A 19,667-nucleotide genomic window follows, 5' to 3' on the forward strand; every position below is an offset into this window, starting at 1 on the left:
GCATCCGATGGACTCGCTTCGCTTGTACTCCGTACTGGCCACGCACGAGGATGGATCTTGAGCCGTGACAGTTGAAGCTACTGTAAGTACAGGCTCCATAAAGGTAGTTGTCTGGGGGCACTACTGTGCTTGGGGGAGCGTAGAGGCCGATGGGATTCTCCGTAGCGGCAACGACTGATACGTGTAGATACCAAGTGATTAGAGCTGATAGGGAGGGAGGGCTTTACCCTTTACCCTTTTACCCCTCCTTCGGCACCCCCCCACTCACCCTCTATCTTGACACTGCGAGTACCGTTATCATCCTTACCACCGCTGCCACCACAACCACCACCACGATTACGAGTACTACCTCCCCATCCTCAGCCTGGTGCATCCTCCCGAGATCTGGCACTGCCCATTTCTGTCTTTCGCCTCCGTATCATCGTCGTTGTACCGATACGCTTCTACGATACCTTGCTAGGGGTGCTCTGAACCCCTGCCACCTTTCATCCTGCATCGGTACTTCCACTTCGTTCGGTCCAAGGTCCTTGGCCTGTTCAAAGCTGGTCGAATGCACTCGAGTCCTCTGCCGATCTCCATGCTACTTTGACTCCCTGGCTACTTGGCTGCTGCTACATCTTTGTTCCCTTGCAATATACAGACCCCTCGTCGCCTGACCTCTGACCTCCGGACCTCAATGGCGTGCCTCGTATCAACCAGCACCACCAGCTGACGATTGACACTGATCCTGTGCTCTTCTGACCCTCCAGATCGGACTGCACCTTTGTACGACTACGAGGATATTCCTAGCCTCGTCACGCTTACTCCCCGCCGCGTGAGGGGCCTATTGCTGTGCACCCGTGGTCGAGTGCGAATTGTATACAACACTTCTACATCATGGAGCCAATCTCCGCCACCACAACCATGTCTTCTCTTTCACCTCAACGCCAGCCCGACTCACCAAGGCCGATGACTCCCGCCAGTCCGATGATCGAGGCTACTACCGCCTTCGACCAGCCGGTCAAGCTGAAAGGGCGTCATCGACTGCTTCAAGGCTTGCAGCGCATGTCTTCCTCCCCCTCGCTGGCTAAGTTGGGGAGGACGAGGTCGAGCGAAAAGGTCTACAAATCGGGCCAGAGAGCATCAATTTCCTGCGTCTCTCTGGGTTCTCCCACCGGCTCGTATTCTTTGTCACCACCGAATTCCTATACTCCCCAGCTATCCAATGCCTACTCCACCGCACCAACCACTCCTGGTACGCCGGGAAGTCAACAGTCCTACTTCGAAGCCAACTCCAGGCTACGCCTGATCGAATCAAACGAACTCGCAACGGCCTCTCTCCCTCTTGACATCCGAACGTCCAAACCCCTCTCTACACCCTTGCCTGAGATCTCGGAGAAACCCTTCCTGCGTCGGCCGAATTTTGATTTTTGGAAAGATATGCCCCACGAGCTTCGAATACATATTTTAGGTTTCTTATCACCGAAAGAAATCATAAGAGTATCTGCAGTATCCAAACAATGGCATGACATGTGCTTTGACGGGCAGTTATGGACCAGCCTCGACTGCCAGACATATTATCAGCAAATAACATCTGATGCCCTGATCAAGATCATGCTCAAGGCCGGAGCGTTCGTCAAGAATCTCAACTTGAGAGGATGTGTCCAGCTGCGCGACCAGTGGTTGAGTCTAGGGACGAGAATGACAAACCAAGAATGTAGGAATCTTGAGAATTTCAGCATCGAGGGATGCAAAATCGAACGATCGTCTATACACTTCTTTCTGTTGAGAAATCCGAGGCTCGTCCATATCAACATGCCTAGTATGCAAAACATTAACAACGCTACCATGAAAATCATTGCCTGCCACTGCCCGCAACTGGAGCTACTGAACATCGACTGGTGCTCTCAGATTGATACGAAGGGTCTCAGAAAAGTGATTCAATCATGCCCAAACTTGAGAGATCTACGAGCCTCTGAGGTTAGAGGACTGGACGATACGGATTTCATGCTGGAACTCTTCCAAAGAAATACTCTTGAACGACTTATTCTTCAGCACTGTGAGAGTTTGACGGACGAGGCTCTGCAAATAATGGTTCACGGCCTGGACCCGGAGCGAGATGTGCTCACCGACAGACCCCTTGTGCCACCCCGTAGGCTACGGCACCTAGATATCTCGAGATGCAGGAGTCTTACCGACCGGGGCGTCAGAGCCCTTGCCCATAATGTTCCATTCCTGGAAGGGCTTCGTCTTTGCCAGAATACAGCGTTGACGGACGACGCGCTGGAGGATCTTCTGCAGTCGACACATCGACTAACTCATCTAGAGGTGGAGGAGGTTGACCAATTGACGAACGCAACGTTGATCAATCTATCCAAGGCCAGAGCGGCAAGCACCCTGGAGCATCTGAGCATATCATACTGCGAGCTGATAGGCGATGTGGGTGTGCTCCCTCTACTGAAGGCATGCCCAGAAATCAAATCTCTTTGTCTGGACAACACCAAAATCTCAGATCTCGTCCTCATGGAAGCTTCAGAACAAGTTCGCAGACGAGGAAGTACCACCAAGAGGTCGCAGATACCCAAAAAGGGTCTGGAACTGGTCGCCTTTGATTGCGCCAACGTGACATGGGCTGGCGTTCGCGAGATCCTCCAAGGGAATGGCCGAGTCATGCAGGGCCGGAAAAAATCCGTCGTCCAGACAGTAGTGGAGGAACTCGGTGATGAGAAGAAGTACAGAAAGGTGATCGAGATCCAAGAGCTGCTTTATCCGAGCCAGATCATCCACCTCAAGGCGTTCTACGGCTGGCAGCAGACCGTGGAGGAGCACTATAAGAGATGTGTAACTGGCCGGTGGAATGCTGCGGCACGTCTGGAAGAGAAGTGGGCGGACTGGATGGTGGCGAGTGAAGAGGTGGGTGTCATTAACCACGGATGGAACTCCAGACGCAGACGCCGTCGAGCCCGTGAAGCAGAAAATCGAGTCCGGGACGATGAGGATGGTGCGGCTCAAGACACGGGGACAGGCGACGAAGGAAGTGGTTTGGATTATGCAACGCGGCCGGCCCACGGTGGACGACGCCGTGCGCGCAGCGGCGGCTGTGTTGTGATGTGATGGAAATCTATCTGCAGTCTAACAGATTGCGGGTGTCTCGAGCTGGTTCTGGCAATGCCAGGCTGGAGTTACGGAGAACACGACTATGACTGTGGGCTATTTGCGCTTTTTGGGGAGTTGGGATATTGTTTGAGATCCATGCGATGTCGTGGGTTTTTTTTGTCGTTAAGCGATCCCTTGGTCATTCAAGGTACATGATGTTGGAGTATGTGATGAATGCATTTACCGGTCCACATGGGAGTTGAGAGTGCTGGCAGACAAGCTACAGTAGGAGTGTTTGATCGCATGGGCTTAGTCAGGGACCCAGTGTCCGTACAATGTCAGAATACAAGCAAGATGTTCATTATACTTGTCATCTTTTTACGTGCTGTCGACGACAGAAACGTCACTGGGTGTTCCGTACAATAGGTTGGTTTCATCTTTTAGGCGGCGAAGAAGATCGTATGTATATCTGGGTATGTACCTTTTATGATGATTGTTTGACTCTTCTTTTCCAAAGAAGAAAATATCGACAATCTTCCGAAAAAATAGTTTTACACATTAGAACAGCCAGCCTTCATTGTAGCTAGGCAGCGGGCAGGGTAGGATGCCTGCTCCGAGGGCATGATTTATGTAGGTAGGAACAAGAGTGGTCAGCCGACTGGTCATCCTTTCGTCCTACACGCATTCGCATCCGCATTCGCAAAGTGTTGGGGGCACCAAGTTTTTCCGTTGGTGCTTACTCGTCACTATGAACATCATCATCCGTTTTTTGGGGGGGAGACAATGTCTCATTCTCTCGTCTCGACTCCGCTCGTCTCCTCAAACGAGCACGTACAAGCTACACATGCCGCTGAGACCGAGAACCATACTGAACCAGAACGCGGCATTGTTGAAGACCCACCGACCTCGGATCAGGGGGCTCCGCTGGATTGCGACGATGGGGAGTTGCAGCATCATGGCCACGAACCCGTAACCGCGGAGTTTCTTGGTGATGCAGCCCATGATGAGTTCGTGACCCAGGGCGCTGATCAGGAAAGTGATGGTCATGGCTATGGGGGTCGAGACGTAGGATTTGGACGAAAAAAAGACGTGGCGCCGGAGGAAGTGGTAGACGGGTATGTTCCACTCCCGAGAGAACTCGAGCCAGTCGCTGCTGTTCCACCAGTCCGAGTAGAAGTGTCGGTCGGCGAAGCAGGTGATTTCGGCGAATGCGCCGAGAATGTACTCCCAAATGACCAAAAAGACCAACAGGAAGGTGATCATGAAGGGGAACAACATCATGCTGGTGGTCTCCGACAACACCAGCGCACTGTCGGCGAACGAGGTACTGTTGCGCAGACGGACCGCCGACTCGGCCAGCACGGGCGTGATGAACTCCTCGCTCACGGTGATCATGAGGAAGATGCAGCCGAAAACGGCCAGCGTCTTTTGCGACAGTTCGAGCCAGCGAATGTGCGGAGTCCGGGGGTACTCGAGTTCGTAGCACAGCGTCGGACAGAGGATGTAGTCGACGTAGTTGGCCAGCGTCAGGTTCTCGGGGTAGGTGACCCGGCCCAAGGGGGAGGTCAACTCGGTGGCCAGGTCCTGCCGGAGCTGGGAGAGCTCTTCCAGGGATTCCTCGGCGCTCTTTTCGCTGCCACTGTCGGGGTCGCTCTCGTGCGACTGCCGTGACGGCGAGCTGGGGTAGATGACGGCTTTCGCCCGGTCGGCGGTCTCGGGCTTGTCGAGCTCGTGCAGGCGTCGTTGGGTCTCGCTGAGGTGGCCGTTGTAGAAGGCGTAGGAGTGCATCTTCATCAAAAAGGTCAGGGTGTGGAGAGCGAAAAAGACCTGCGCCGTCCACGTCCAGCCGAGCAGGAACGGCCATTCCACCCAAAGCATGAGCCACACCGCCTGGTATATGCTCTGGATCCAGATCCCTGCCCGTTTCCAGCGCAAGATTCCGGTCTGACCCTGCACCCATCGCTGGATGACCAGACTCAAGGCGGTACTCGAGACCATGACGGCGTCACTCAGAGCCATGGACACCACGTTCCTCGACAATAACTCGTACACTTGTACCCGCAATGGGTATCCTGTCTCTTTAATGTTCCGCAGTCCGGTCGTGATGACCATGATGGTCAGACTGATCCAGAAGAGGACAAAGAAGCCTCGGAAATCCCGATAGTCGCTGCGGGGGTCGAAGTGAGAGACTCGGTTCTTGTACACGATCGTGTGGTACAGGCGGTGTTTAGCCTGGGCTCGAGCCTGCTTCCGAGCGGAGGAAATGGACTGCACCGAAGGAGGCGCATCTTGAGGTATGGGTGTCGATCGACCACTGCGATTCTAGACTTTAGCACCACGCAAACGGTTGGGGAGGAGGAGGAGGAGGAGGAGGAGGAGGAGGAAGCGCAAATCTAACCTCGAAATCCCAGAAGGAGCTTCGGTGAAACCATTCAGGCCGTGACTACCGGCTGCCCGCAATGCTTCAGGCAAGGCCCTCAAAGGACGCGGACGAAGGAGGTTTCCTTCCGTATCGCCATCAGAGTGGGCGACGGCCATGGTGGAACGAAAATGAAAATCAAGGTTGGCCAGGGTACCAGGGTATATCAACGCAGGAAAAACAAGACAGAATAACGAAAGTCGTCCATGTCTCCCGGGAGTTCAGGAGTTGTATCACCGGTGAGATAAAATGTTGGTCTTGGGCTTGGGAATGGGACGACCTGGTGTGATTCTCAGCGCAATTCGCTTCTCTCGGGCTCCTTGCCATCCGAATCGCGCTCCAAAGATTATTTACTCCGCTCGTTTTAGCTTAATTCGGGTTATGAAGTCAGCGGAAATCAAACGACGTCAGCCTTGGCGATTTACTTGCTTCTGCCTTGTGGTTCGCCTTATTGTGATGATTCAAGGAGTAGGTGGTACGCCGTACGTCCGTGTCGCATACCCAGCCAGACCACCTCCAGAAAACCTACCGAGTACAACAAGCCGACGCAGCCTCAAGTGCAACGCGCCGATGACAAGTGCAGATGAAAAGCATTGCATGTGCTACCTGGCAGGGAACTCCGCCGTACTCTATATACGGCGAAACATAAATGTCGTCTATGCAGGGGTATCTTGACAACTTTGGTGAAGACAAGACGTACCTATGGCTAGGTAGACTTGTCCATTCATACCCTCAAACATTCTTTGAGCTGACTCCGTCAAGCACCCTATGGAGTATGGTGACTTTTCTACGGATTCACTGTCTTAGATGTACAACAATGTAGGTCGTCATCTCTGTCATCTTGTCTCCACGTCACAACCCCCCTGTCACGACCATCTTGACGGTCAGGTAGTCGTCCAGTCCATATTTACTACCTTCCCTGCCGAACCCGGAATGCTTGACGCCTCCAAATGGGACCGGGGCGTCCGAGACCACTCCCGAATTGATGGCCACCATGCCGGTCTCCAGCCTCTCACTCACGCGGTACGACCTTGCGAGGTCCGTCGTCATGACATAAGACGCCAGACCTACATCCGAGTTGTTGGCCCTCTTGATGACTTCTTCCTCTGAAGAGAATTTCAGGAGGGCCGCGACTGGCCCAAAGGTTTCTTCCTTGGTGACTTGCATGGTATCGTCGACGTCGCCGAGTATGGTAAGTTCGTGGAAATTCCGACCCAAAGATGGAAGTTTGTTGCCGCCCAGCAGGATTTTCGCTTTTTTACTGACTGCGTCCTTGATGTGAGATTCCACCTTTTCAGTGCCGTTGGTAAGTGGTCCGTGAGTGATGGATCCGTCAGTGACGCTGAGTGCATTCCCAACTCGAAACTTCTTGACCTCCTCGATCAATCTTTGACTGAATTTCTGATAGATGCCTTGCTGGACAAAGATTCGATTCGCGCACACGCACGTCTGGCCCGTGACCTTGAACTTGGCGACGAGTAGACTGGAGATGGCGGTTTCGAGATCCGCATCGTCAAAGACGATAAACGCTGCGTTACCGCCGAGTTCGAGACTGAGCTTCTTCAGGGTTTGTGCAGATTGTTGATACAGCAGCTTGCCGACCCTCGTCGATCCTGTGAACGAGATCTTCTTGACAATGTCCGACTCACAGAGGGCTAGGCCGATTTGGGGGGTGTTTCGAGCGCCTGCCGTCACAATATTGAAGACTCCCTTGGGGATGCCAGCACGCTCGCCTATCACGGCCAAAGCGTTGGATGAGAAGGGAGTCAGTCCGTCCGACTTGAGCACTATCGTACATCCCGCCGCCAGAGCGGCGGCGATCTTGCGTACGCCCATGGCCAGGGGGAAATTCCACGGCGTGATGAGGCCGCACACGCCGATGGGTTCCTTGACGACTCGAGTTCGAGAGTTGGGGTTACTGTTCGGGATCACGTCTCCATAGATCCTTGCCGCCTCTTCGGAATACCATTCGAAAAAGTTGACCGACAGTCTGGGGAGGAGTTTGTGTGTCAGTACGCCAACCTCATTTCTTTTTGGTTCACACCGTAAAGGTCTCGTCGTCGTCGGCCAGTCAAGATCAGAAACGGAGAACTCACATTACTTCTCCTGTGGCGTCGGCTTTGGCCTTGCCGTTCTCCAGGGTGATGATGGTACTGAGGTCCTCTTGATGTTCCGTCAGGAGCTCACACACCCTGCGGAGAATCCTCCCTCGCTGCCGGCCGGACAGACGCTTCCAACCTTCCAATGCACCAGACGCGGCTTCGATGGCGTCGTTCAGATCCTCCAACCCTGACTCCGGAACCGCCCCGATGACCTCGTCGGTCGTCGGACTCTTGACCTCGAACGTCTGTCCTGACTTGGCAGACACCCATCGTCCGGCAATGTAAGTCTTGTCGACGACGAAGAGACTCGGGTCCTTCAGGGACGAAGCCGAGAAAGAGGACATTGCGGTTGTGTGGCTGTGATGTCGAGTGTTGGAACAAGTTGGTATCGTTGTTGTTGACACAGCGACGACAAGACAAGTGTACTCATAGATGAAACACTCGCCCCAGTCGGTCTCACAACATATATATCATGGTTTTTTTGATTGTGCTCGTTCGCTCTTGTCGGTTGGTTGGTGAGTAACAAGGAAGCCACTCTATCACGGGGTGGAGCGAATCATATGTTCCTCTTCCTTCCTCTTCTTTTTCTCTCTCTGTGGGCAAGAGGGTCCTTGACCAGGCACAATATCTACTGCAAGGTACGTGTGGAGTTACTCCCTGCTCTGGGTGTGTCTTGATACGAACTAAACCCTGTGGCGTAATTTTACCCGACCCCTTCCCCCCCCGACTCTTTTACGAGTGAATTCTCGCACACACAACCTGTTGCACCGTACAGCTTGACAATGTCCCTGACTGCTGACCGGCTGGGTAAGATGCAGGAGTGATGATTCCCACAATTCACTCCTCTGGATCATCATCAATCTCCGCTTGGATAGGCTTTCCTCGTGGGATCCCAAAATGGCATCTGCCATCGTCGACGTTGCCTGTGTCTGTGCCTATGCCATCGTCCCCTTTTGGGTTGCTCAGTTTCATTCCGTCTACCGCCTCAATTCCAGACTTGAGTGTCCGGTCTTATACAAATTTCTTCTACCCTAAATCATCGTAGTCGTCTAAGTCAATGAGGAAAAGACTGGTGGGGCCGCTTTTGTTCGAGATTGACAGTTGTGGTTGCCCAAGTTCTATGTCTCTCTGGTACTTGTATCTGACGTTGAATATACCGTCTGAGTTACCCGATTTCATCCTTGTCACCGGTCAACCACAATACATCCACCGAAATGACAAGTGTTCGATTTCCTCCATTACCCAATTCAAAGACTTCACAATCATGGAATCAGGCGGCCCAAGGACAAGCAATGTCGTTGCAGATTGAAGACTACTCGCCGGCCAAGCAGTGTCACGCTTCGTAGGTCCTCTGCATGTCTGCTCAATGACCTTTCAAATCTCCTTGGCCAGCCTCAACGGTCTCGAATTCTTGGGTGTTGTTACTGGCAGTCGCGTGTATACCATCAAACACCACCTTTGGACCGGTAAATGTCCTGCGCTTCCCGAAGAACCAACTCAGTCCAATGAAGAAAAGTGCGCCCACAGCAATCACACTCAGATAGTTCATGCTCTGAGCCTTTACCGGCAGGGCAGTGGGGAAGCAGAACCACACAATGTACATAGCAATCCAGAGACTGGAGAATATGTTGCAAAATAACCCGGTCCACTTTCCCAGCGCAAAAGGTCGAGGTGGCAAGATCTTGTCACGGCCACGGATCACAACGATAGCCTGAGGAACCGTGTATGTGGCGTTCAAACCCAAAATGGATATCGAGAGGAAGGAGTTGAATGCGGTGGTGGACCCGATGTAGATGAGACCGTAAAAGATGGCGAAGACACAGGTCAAAACCGTCGCGTTCACCGGCACCTGCAATGTAGGGTGGACCTTGCTGAAGAATTTGCTGTATGGTAGGCCATTGTCTCGGGAAAAGGCCCAGACCAGGCGTCCCGACGTTGCGTAGCAGGAGATGGTGGCCGAAACGTACGCCAGAAACAGCCAGACAGCAAAGAAGAGAGCCACCGGATCATTGTGGATGGCCTGAAAATAAACGGTCAAGTACGGTGACGGGCTACTCATGACCGCATCTAGATCCGTGGCGGAGAACAGAAACGCGACGGTCCATACGAAGCCAGTGATCATTCCGATGACCATGGTCAGGCCCATAGCTCGAGGAACGTTTCTCCTTGGATTGGGCATTTCTGTTTTGGGGGGGAGATCTCAGTCAGTCTCTGTCTCAGAGTCCAGCTGGGACTCGAAGTACTTACCTTCAGAAACATGGGTCGCCGCGTCAAGAGCAATGAAAGCGAACATGCCCTGGCCAACGCCGATAAAGAAGGCAACTCCGTCGACCCAACCACTGTTGTTGTTCCAGTCGGCAAAGACAGTTCGACCGGTCTGTTTATGTTCGCTTCTTACCAGCACAGTAATTGTGGACACAATGAATCCGATGACGGACAACCAGAAACAAACAATCTCCGCCATAGGTAGTTGCTTGGGAAACAACGTTATCAAAGCCGTGGAGAGAATCGTAAGAGCCACGTAGATGAGGTAGATTTGCCACTGTGTGGCTGCGAAATCCGGGTGATAGACAGCAGCCATGGCAGCGACGGCTTGTGCACAGAAGATGCAAGAACCGCACGCAAGCATCCACCAGGAAAAGACGCTCACCCAGCCGATGGTGTACGATACTGCTGCTCTGAATCTGGGAGGCGCAACCATGAAGGAGAAGCTAAGAGCAGGTTAATCGAGTCCTCAATCACCTTTGGAGATGTTCGTACTGGTACTGTCCACCTGATGTTGGATATGCACTTGCCAACTCGGCGAGACCCAGGGTGATGATACTGCATACCACAAAACCAATCACCAAACTCCACACCACGCATGTTGCTCCGCCTGCAATAAGAGGGATGGCGAACACGGCCGAGTATGCAATCCAAGAGTTGGTGATGGTGAAGGCAAGAGACAAGGTCGACAAGATGCCGAACTGGCGTGGTAGTTCACCTACGTGGCCTTGAGCACGAAGTTCAAGTTCGTCCGCCGATAGGTTCTCAGGGTTGGAGGCCCCGACAGCCTCAGGCTCGATGTTGGTCGGTGAAGGGCCCATGGTATGACCGTTTGTGTGGTAATGTTGAATAGTAGAAGGAAATTTCTCGTAGAGAGGTGAGGCGCCCATGCTCACGTCCCTGGTGTCTTCCTCATGATTATATGCGAGATAACCTCTCGCGTATACGTCGTCCATCCTCCTCAGTACCGTTCATTCTCATTTCAGCAGAGAGGTTTGTGGAGTCCGTGTATCTGGGGAAGATGAGATGAATTTCGCGGCAGCAAACCCATTGATGCCCACTAGTCCCTAAATTGTTAGTTTAAGCGGCCCTTATCACTGGGCGGTGATTGACACGGCAGAGACTCCGGAGTCTGCACAAGAGAGCCCCACTTTGCAACCCGGGGAAATGACTAATGCCGGCTATCTAGGCGATGGTGACAGCTTGGGGATCTCTAGGCTTGGTGGTGGCTGGAAAGCCTGTCTCGAACGCCCGCCTAGATTTTCCTGTTCTGGGTTGTCGAGCCGTCACAGTTTTCCAAGTTGCCCATACTCAAATTGGCAATGTTGGTAGGATGGACAGGCATGCATTTCCCTTCTTACCGGCATATGCGAGTGTGAACAAGGAATGTTCGATACGTTGGGCCGTCTGCGAGGACATCGAAAGGACTGTGCTCCGCTGGATTGGTGGACCGCCAACGACACAATGCACGCTGGAGAGTGTAAATATATAGTACTCTTCGTGGGCTTCCCTGCAGAAGACTGACCCCTTGATGAACATTCCAGCCTTATGAATTTGTATCGGGAGCGAAACTTCTTCTTGTCATGATGACTGTCGACAACAAAACCACAGAGCTAGACACCCTTGTGGTGGGTGCTGGATTTGCCGGCATCTATCAATTATATAGCCTTCGCAAGCTCGGATACTCGGTCAAAGTCATCGATAAAGCCGGGGGTGTTGGCGGAACCTGGTACTGGAATAGGTACCCTGGTGCCATGAGCGACAGCGAAAGCTTCGTGTTTCGCTTCACTTGGGACAGGGAAGACCTGAGAACCTACCCATGGACCCACCGCTATCTACAAGGGCCGGAAATCTTGAAATATCTTGAACACGTTGTGGACAGACACGACCTTCGCAAGGACATCCAACTCAACACCGAACTGTTGAGCGCAGATTGGGATGCTAAACAAGACAAATGGGCCGTGACAACCAGCACCAACGAAGTCTTTGTGGTCCGTTACCTGATCACTGCTTTGGGGTTACTTTCCACCGCAAAACTGCCAGACATCCCAGGGTTGGACGAGTTCAAAGGACAAATCTGCCATACTTCCCGCTGGAGAGAAGATTTCGACTTGAGCGACAAGCGTGTCGGCGTTCTTGGTAATGGATCCACGGGAGTGCAGGTCATCACCGCCCTCGCCCCCCGAGTGAAATCGTTAGTCAGTTTCCAGAGATCTCCTCAGTACAGTGTGCCCAGTGGCAATGGACCGGTGACGCCAGAGTATCGCCAGTGGCTGAACGATCATTACGACGAGATCGTGGAGAGCCTCCCGAAAACTGCCACTGCGTTCGGGTTCACAGAGTCAACGACGCCTTTCACTTCAGTGGATCCTGACAAGCGAGAGGAGGTATTTCAACGTCTCTGGAACAAGGGCAATGGGTTCCGCTTCTTGTTTTCAGAGTTCTCGGATATTGCCACCAGCAAAGAGGCCAATGAAGCCACCTGTAGCTTCATCAAATCGAAAATTGCTCAGATTGTCAAAGACCCAGAAAAGGCCAGAAAGCTGATGCCACGGGAACCGTACGCTCGACGACCTCTCTGCGACAGCGGCTACTATCAGCAGTTCAATCGCCCCAATGTCGATATTGTTAATCTTCGAGACACCCCGATTGAATGTTTCACCTCAGCAGGTGCCAAGACAAGCGACGGTGAATTTCATGAGCTGGACACCTTGATCCTGGCCACTGGGTTTGACGCTGTCGAGGGGAGTTACACCAGGATCCGGCTTCACGGACGATCAGGAGAATCACTCGCCGATCACTGGAAGAATGGACCAACAAGTTACCTCGGGTGCTTTGTTCCTGGGTTTCCCAACCTTCTCATGATTAGCGGACCTCAAGGGCCATTCGCAAACGCCCCTCCCAATGTCGAGATGCAGGTCAATCTCAACAACGAGCTGATCCAACGAGCGGAAAAACTGCGAGCCACGGGAAAGGCTGCGGTCATCGAAGCGATTCCTGAAGCCGAGGCGGACTGGAGCGAACATTGTAACGAGGTGGCCCAGACCACCTTGTTCCCATCTATCCCGTCGTGGATATTCGCAAACGTACCGGGGGCTCCGAAACCCATTCCTCGCTTTTATCTGGGCGGCCTTGCCAACTTCATCGCAGTTCTGGACAGCGTTGCCAAAGCAGGCTATGACGGGTTTGCAGCTCCTCTAGGAAACGGTCGGAAGGAGATCTGCAATGGCACTTCGAAGAATGGTTCTCTCGACGATGTCACTTTGGAAAACGGCACGGTCCAAGTTGCACTTGCCTGAAATGAATGTTGTACATAAGGATTGAGTCTGAGGCACATGTCGCGCCCGGATGAGTTTTTAGTGTTGGATTTAGTTCTAGAAAACCGAAAATAAAAAAGGAGACTTGGCCATTCGGACCAGAAGGCATCGAAATCGCTGTTTCGGTTGTTCTACATGGTTGTAGACTGAATGTCAGGATCTGGTTTTTGCTGTTAATAAATCTTACTCGATATCGAGATGGTGACTTGTAGAGCGGCGAGCACCCCCCCTCTCGTGCCTAAAAATCACCCTGACGACACCTTATCTTATAACTGGAAGATAAGTGCGGGGAAGGCCCACTAGGCAAGGCCTACATTGGGACTCATGGGCCCCTGTTATAGGTCTAGTCTGAGGTGCGCATAGATAAGAGCGGCGCCCCCATTACTTGGCTCGCTCCCCAAAGCGATAGCGGCAGATGGCTCGACCTCACTTATTCGATTTGTTATCACGTCTCGCTAGACACCCAGTCAGTTATTTCAACCCAATCCTCACCATCTGCTTGTTATACATCATCTCTACACGTGTTCCATCAGTGTTGAATTACATGGGATACACGCTCATGCATATTCGTCGACATGCCTCCTCGTTCTCGAGGTGAGTTTCCCGCCATTGAGACAATCCTCGACTGACCGCACTTCTTTAGCTGGCTGCCCACGATGTCGTTCTATGGTAAATATGTCCCTCTCGTCAACGGCTATAATGCTGACCGGTGCAGAAAATCAAGTGCGATGAGACCAAACCAAGCTGCAGACAATGCTTGAAACGCAACGTCATCTGTCCTGGCTATAAGCGTCATCTCAAATGGAGCGATAAACACGAAGTCTTCAACGCCTGGAGACCGAAACTGCATCCTCCACGAGACTCAGCACCACTCCCGCCCAATGCGGTCGACAGTCTCAATCCAACGGAACCACATTTACTTGTCGAAGCTTTTGAGCCAACCCTTGGAGATCAACCAGCCCAGATTGCTCCCATACAATCCCACGGCTCGGTCACGGACGCGAGGTCCTCATCCCATCAGACGCCACCTCAGCCCACCAACAACCCGGACCCTGTTGCTTTTTCCCCTGGCGTACATAACAATGACAACGACAGATCTACCGCAGACATACTGCGAGAAGATCTTCGCGAGTGGTTGACAAGCCACGAACCGATGACACTCTTGGAACAACAAGACTGGGCTTGGACGCTGGATGGACCAGGGTTGGATTGCGATCAACCCGCGACATTTGTGGCCACTCCAGACTGCTGGGATGCAGCCGCGTCGCAAGGGAGCGAGTTCAATCAAGCCTTGGTACAGTACTTCTTCGACAACCTATGTTGTATTCACACTGTGCTCGATGACACCGCCGAGCGTTTCAAAGTCCTCGTCCGTCGTTATCTCAACACGTCTGCACTCCTCCACAAGAGCGTCGTGTGTATGGCCGCTGCTCATTGCTTCCAAGACGACGAGTCCATGCTCTCCACATGCCTCGAATGTCACACTGCTGCGGTCAGGTCCCTATCGGAGGCAGTCTTCCAAATCGAGACGGTGCTCGAGCAATCGACGGACTCCCCCCCAAAGTCGGCACTGTCCGACAAAAGCATGCTGCGTAAATTGGAAGAGACTCTGTTGGCATCTATCATTCTTGGATTTTGCGCGGTAAGTGTGGCCCCTCTATCTTTTTTTGACTCTACACTACTAGTACAGCGAGCTGACATCGACAAGCCTTGGTCCGATCCACGAGACCTTGGTTTACCACATCTTCGCGGAGCGAGGAAACTGTGCGAATACCTTGTCAACTACGTCACCATGGATGGCAAGGAGCCGGAAAAGGCGCTGGTGAATACAGATCACCACTTCTTGATAGGCGCAATGTCATACTGGGAAGCATGCATGGCTTTTGTCGTGGATCAGCCCAAGACTGTGGTGCAATACCTGCACCCATTTTGTAAACCCACCAAAACCACATACATTCATATGTTTGCTGGAATCAGCCTGCCACTACTAGTTACGCTCGCCAGGGTCGGCATCTGTGTACGCCAGAAAAGGACTTTGCGAAACATGGTCGGTGTTGGCTGGAAGGACCGAGAGTCTTATCAAGTACTTGCTTCCGAAGTCACACAAGATGCAATCGAAGTGGCCGAATATGTCGTCGACTACCAAATCCCTGCTGATGAGACTTTCGACACGAAGACCCTCGGTTCCTCTACCTATCGGCAACTCAAAGCGTTCTCACAGATGTGTAGATTTGCAATCTTGCTCGAACTACAACGAAACTTCCCCAGCCTCCTGGACTCCCAGCTTGATGATGCCGATGCCTCCACACCTGAAAGTCGCCCTTTTCCACGAACAATAAGCCTCGATCGCTGGTATTTTGATCTCTCAGGAGCAATTCTCAGCCATGCACAAGACATCCCAGAGGGATCCACGTGTGGTTTGTATCAAACAATCCTACTGATCATCTGTGGGAGTGTACTACGGGCCTCGAAGGAATCAAAGCCCGCCTTTCCTGGCCAATTAAGCCTGCGTGACAAAACAGAAAATATAGTGTTATCCACACTTGCACGACAAGACGAGCTCGAAAAACGTCGGGCCTTTATTCGACGGCGGTTACAGTCGAATTGCTTATCATTCGGCTTACGCCAAGTCTTCTCCAGGGCAGAACTGCTTCTGGAGGATGTATGGGATGAGTTTGATGCTGGCACAGGCGAGGCCGATGACCTTCGCTCCAGTCGTCACTGGATCGACGTCATGGCAGATCACAAGTTGGAAACTTTTTTCGGTTAATATGCTCAGGGATTTTACTAATTATAGCCGTATACTGCCGTTTTATTCATTGTACTATTTCGTCAATGTACCAACAATCTAGCAAACCCATCCTCCGTCAACGTTATAGACAGCGCCGGTCACGAAGCTCGCCTCATCAGAAAGCAAGAAGGCCGCCACACGCATAATCTCACTCGGGGCCGCTTTGCGTTTTTGAACCTGGGCTCGGATCTCGTCCGAGTTCTCAACCGTGTCATTCGCCATCATCGGAGTATCCGTACAACCTATTGAGGGCAGTTTCGTCAGCTTTGCTCAATGACGCATCAACGACTTTCGACTTACCAGGAGCGACGCAGTTGATGCGGATTCCCACATGTTCTTTGGCTGCGCTACGGGTCAAACCAATAACAGCGTGCTTGCTAGCGCAGTAAGCTGAAAATGTCGGCCAGCCAATTTGCCCCTCAGTGCTTGCCGCCGACACCTATCAACGAGGTCAGCCAACATGGAATCATGGTGCACAGGATGTCGTGGTTTCTCACAATGGAAGCGCCATCTTTCATGACACGAAGCTGGGCGCGGATACAATTGAACACGCCCGTGGAATTGACATCCATGACAAAGTTCCAGTTCTCATCCGTCTCCTCCACGACGGGATTGACCCTGATGACTCCGGCCCAGTTGGCGGCTCCGTCCAATTTTCCAAACTTCTCAATAGTCTTGGAGATCCAGGAGTCCACAGACGCGCTTTTGCGCACATCGACAACTGTGGAGAGATGAGACGATGAGTTTTCCAGGGATTGAATCGTCTCAGCGAGGCCTTTTTCGTTGACGTCGGCCAACGAGACGAGTGCTCCGCGCTTGGCCAACAACTGCGCAAGAACACGACCTTGACCAGATCCTGCTCCAGTGATGGCAACCTGCCGTGTTGTCAGCAAGTCGAAGTCGACTTCCTCCGATCATGAACCATACCACTTTTCCTTTAAAGTCCGACATGGCACAGCAGATCTTTTTGGTGTTGGTCAATGTAAAAGTATCGCGGATGAAAGTAAGCAAATGATTCTTGAAAGGAGAAAGTCAAGAACTTGTGTTGTGTGTATGGTCGATTCTGGCTTGCTTTGCTGGGAATCAGTGATATCTAATATAAAGGTTCATTAGGAACCAAATGGATCCTTTAACGCAGATGAGCGATGTATGACCGGGCAGGCCTCAGAGAAGCCCTACCTGGCCCTACAATGAACACTGTCCTTCTGGACTACCCACAGTCTGGCCAAAGCAGTATCTTCATCCGCATGCAGTACTTCCCGCCCTGTAGGGGCCAGACTATCTTCTCCGAACTGCGGGGAGATGCACCGTCGTCAAACGAGAAATTACTCTTTGCAGTAAGCGGAAGCGTCGTTGCAGGACGGACCAGGTCGAGGTTGGGTGTACCCAGGTTGGACTGCCTCCTCATCTCTCTTATCACTGACCAAGGATTGGGTGAATTGGAACCACTCGAGATTGCGCATCCTCGTCCAAAACGTATCAACAGAAAAGGTCCCACACTTTTGGACATTGCGATATACCTACGAGCACAGTCGCTATTAGACATGCTGATCACAGGACAGACATGTGTGAGAAATCAGCACAGTCCACATTTCTAAAGGGCCGCTTAGGCTAGCCTAAACAGGCACATTTAGCCTTGGGGCGTTGCGCCTTCAACCGCCTACGATAACCACAAACCACCAAGTGCTCCTCTCCATGCTTTATCGCAGCCCGGCAGGTATTCGGGTACGCTTCTACGGTGCCAGGGTGAGATGATCGTCGAGGTCTGGAAGCTGAAGTCCTTCTCAATTATCAGGTGAGCATCGAGCCTCGAAATGCTCGACCACGCGCCAGGGTCCAAGTTCTGCTAGTGCATATTGAATGCCGTGCCTGGATTCGAAGGGCGCGTTACTGTTGCGATGTATCATGGCTCCATAATACGCTATTCCTCTGTGTGATGTTTGGTATAAGAGCCGAGACAAGGTAAAGCCAGCAGTGGTATCGAGTACCATTCATCGATCTCATACTCGCACTATCATGCCTCGCCGCCAGCTTCAAAAGTCCGACAGGATCGTCATCATCGGTGCCGGTGTGTTTGGATTGAGTACAGCCCTCCACCTCGCTCTCCGTGGCTACAAAAATGTCGTGGTCTTTGACCGACACGATTACGACGTCTCCCAATATGACTACCGGAACGGAGCCGATTCGGCCTCTGCTGGTCCGTTGAAACCGCCCTTGCATCTGCCGCTCGGCACGCCGTTACTGACCTGAGGTGAACCAGACATGAACAAAATCATCCGCTCCGCATACGGCTCGGCGGTCGAGTACCAGGATCTCTCCAAAGAGGCGATCGAGTGGTGGACCGCGTGGAATGACGAAATTAAGAATGCAAAGGATCTCCCGGCAGGACTGAGTCCATCGGACCGGGTCTATATTAACAATGGGACGCTGGCTTTCACCGACAAGGATGAGTTGCCCACCTTCGAACTCGATACGATTCGAAACATGAGGGCTGCCGGTCTGGGTTCCACGCAGCTGATTACTACCAACCCGGACGATGTCACGGCCGCTGACCGGCGGGGTTGGGGTTACGGAATCGACCCATTCCGCCGCAAGGAAAGAAGAAAGGCCAATGTCGGCGTGCTCGACACTACCGGTGGCGTGGTCGTGGCAAACAAAGCTTGCCGCTTCGCTCTTCACAAGGCCCGGACTTTGGGGGCCAAGTTCGTGTTCGACGAGCGAGCTGGTGCCTTTGAGTCCTACTGGCACGACAAGGACGGAAAAGTAGTGGGTGTCAAGACCCAAGATGGCCAAAGGCATCCTGCGGACAAGGTTGTCATGGCTTGTGGAGGCTGGACACCATCCCTCGTGCCTCAGCTTGACGGTCTTTGTGAGACGACGGCCGGGTCGGTCATCATGTTGAAGATCCCACCAGAGTCACCGCTCTATGATCGATTCTCTCCCGAAAAGTTCCCCAGCTGGATGTGGAAGCTGTGGGATGGAGCCGAGGGCGGTCTGTACGGCTTCCCTCGCGACGATCGAGGGTGGATGAAGATCGGATACCGAGGCACCAAGTACACCAACCCACAGGTCCAAGCGGACGGCAAGGTTCGCAGTGTCCCCATCACGAGGTATTCTCCCGGTGAAAAAGTCACGAGGATCCCTCAAAAGGCCATGCAGGTGTTCAAGCGGTTCTTGGGCGAGTACCTGCCCGAGCTGGCGGAGCACGGCATCGGCATCGAGCTCACGAGGCTCTGTTGGTACACGGACTCCTTTGACAACCATTACGTGGTCGACGACGTCCCAGGCCAAAACGCCGTCATGGTCGCCACGGGTGGCTGTGGGCATGCCTTCAAGTACCTGCCGAACCTGGGCAAGTGGATCGTCGACATCATGGAGGGCGTCGGCGCGGAGCGGACCCTGGTCCAGCGATGGAGATGGAGGTCCTTGCGCGCAGACCAGACACCTTTCAACGTCCTGATGAAGGGCAGTGACAGTCCGACCGCCATCAAGAATGTTTCATGGTCGAAAGATGCCGATTTGAGACCAGGCAATGGCTCTCGTTTGTAGATGACCACGCATCCGGAGTACTTCATGGAGAACTCAGGGGCTGTACCTGAATAGATATCTGTTTCATTGGCATTCGACGTGATATGACACAGTCACGCACGCGCTGTTGCTGGTTGTGCCCCAGGAGTAGATACACTCCTTCTTTGATT

General features: G+C 52.7%; 5 protein-coding genes across 5 annotated transcripts; 3 read left to right on the top strand and 2 right to left on the bottom strand.

Moving 5' to 3' along the window:
- The first annotated feature begins 292 nt into the window (after positions 1–292).
- On the top strand, positions 293–3,436 carry PV06_04078 (uncharacterized protein). Its single transcript, XM_016404926.1, has one exon. The coding sequence runs from the start codon at positions 877–879 to the stop codon at positions 3,091–3,093; it is 2,217 nt and encodes a 738-aa protein (XP_016265931.1). The 5' UTR covers positions 293–876; the 3' UTR covers positions 3,094–3,436.
- A 51-nt stretch (positions 3,437–3,487) lies between these two features.
- On the bottom strand, positions 3,488–5,784 carry PV06_04079 (uncharacterized protein). The gene is made up of 2 exons (XM_016404927.1): positions 5,474–5,784; positions 3,488–5,389 (listed from the first exon to the last, which is right to left on the bottom strand). The coding sequence occupies exons 1-2, from the start codon at positions 5,611–5,613 to the stop codon at positions 3,895–3,897; spliced, it is 1,635 nt and encodes a 544-aa protein (XP_016265932.1). The 5' UTR covers positions 5,614–5,784; the 3' UTR covers positions 3,488–3,894.
- A 3,175-nt stretch (positions 5,785–8,959) lies between these two features.
- PV06_04080 (uncharacterized protein) lies at positions 8,960–10,817 on the bottom strand (the record flags this gene model as incomplete). The annotated part of the gene is made up of 3 exons (XM_016404928.1): positions 8,960–9,777; positions 9,844–10,307; positions 10,357–10,817. 3 exons carry the CDS (start codon positions 10,815–10,817, stop codon positions 8,960–8,962), a joined length of 1,743 nt encoding a protein of 580 aa, XP_016265933.1.
- Positions 10,818–13,753: 2,936 nt separating this feature from the next.
- PV06_04081 (uncharacterized protein) lies at positions 13,754–15,948 on the top strand (the record flags this gene model as incomplete). The annotated part of the gene is made up of 4 exons (XM_016404929.1): positions 13,754–13,772; positions 13,822–13,847; positions 13,894–14,820; positions 14,887–15,948. 4 exons carry the CDS (start codon positions 13,754–13,756, stop codon positions 15,946–15,948), a joined length of 2,034 nt encoding a protein of 677 aa, XP_016265934.1.
- Positions 15,949–17,985: 2,037 nt separating this feature from the next.
- On the top strand, positions 17,986–19,615 carry PV06_04082 (uncharacterized protein; the record flags this gene model as incomplete). Its single annotated transcript, XM_016404930.1, has 2 exons — positions 17,986–18,166; positions 18,230–19,615. The coding sequence occupies 2 exons, from the start codon at positions 17,986–17,988 to the stop codon at positions 19,516–19,518; spliced, it is 1,470 nt and encodes a 489-aa protein (XP_016265935.1). The 3' UTR covers positions 19,519–19,615.
- Between the last annotated feature and the right edge of the window lie 52 nt (positions 19,616–19,667).

Source organism: Exophiala oligosperma (genome assembly GCF_000835515.1).
Source record: "Exophiala oligosperma strain CBS 72588 unplaced genomic scaffold supercont1.3, whole genome shotgun sequence".
NCBI classification, from domain to species: domain Eukaryota; kingdom Fungi; phylum Ascomycota; class Eurotiomycetes; order Chaetothyriales; family Herpotrichiellaceae; genus Exophiala; species Exophiala oligosperma.

Coding starts and splice junctions, on each gene's coding strand:
- PV06_04078 (XM_016404926.1), top strand. CDS start 877: ATGGAGCCAATCTCCGCCACCACAACCATGTCTTCTCTTTCACCTCAA.
- PV06_04079 (XM_016404927.1), bottom strand. CDS start 5,613: ATGGCCGTCGCCCACTCTGATGGCGATACGGAAGGAAACCTCCTTCGT. Junction 5,390..5,473: donor GCTCCTTCTGGGATTTCGAG/GTTAGATTTGCG, acceptor CTAGAATCGCAG/TGGTCGATCGACACCCATAC.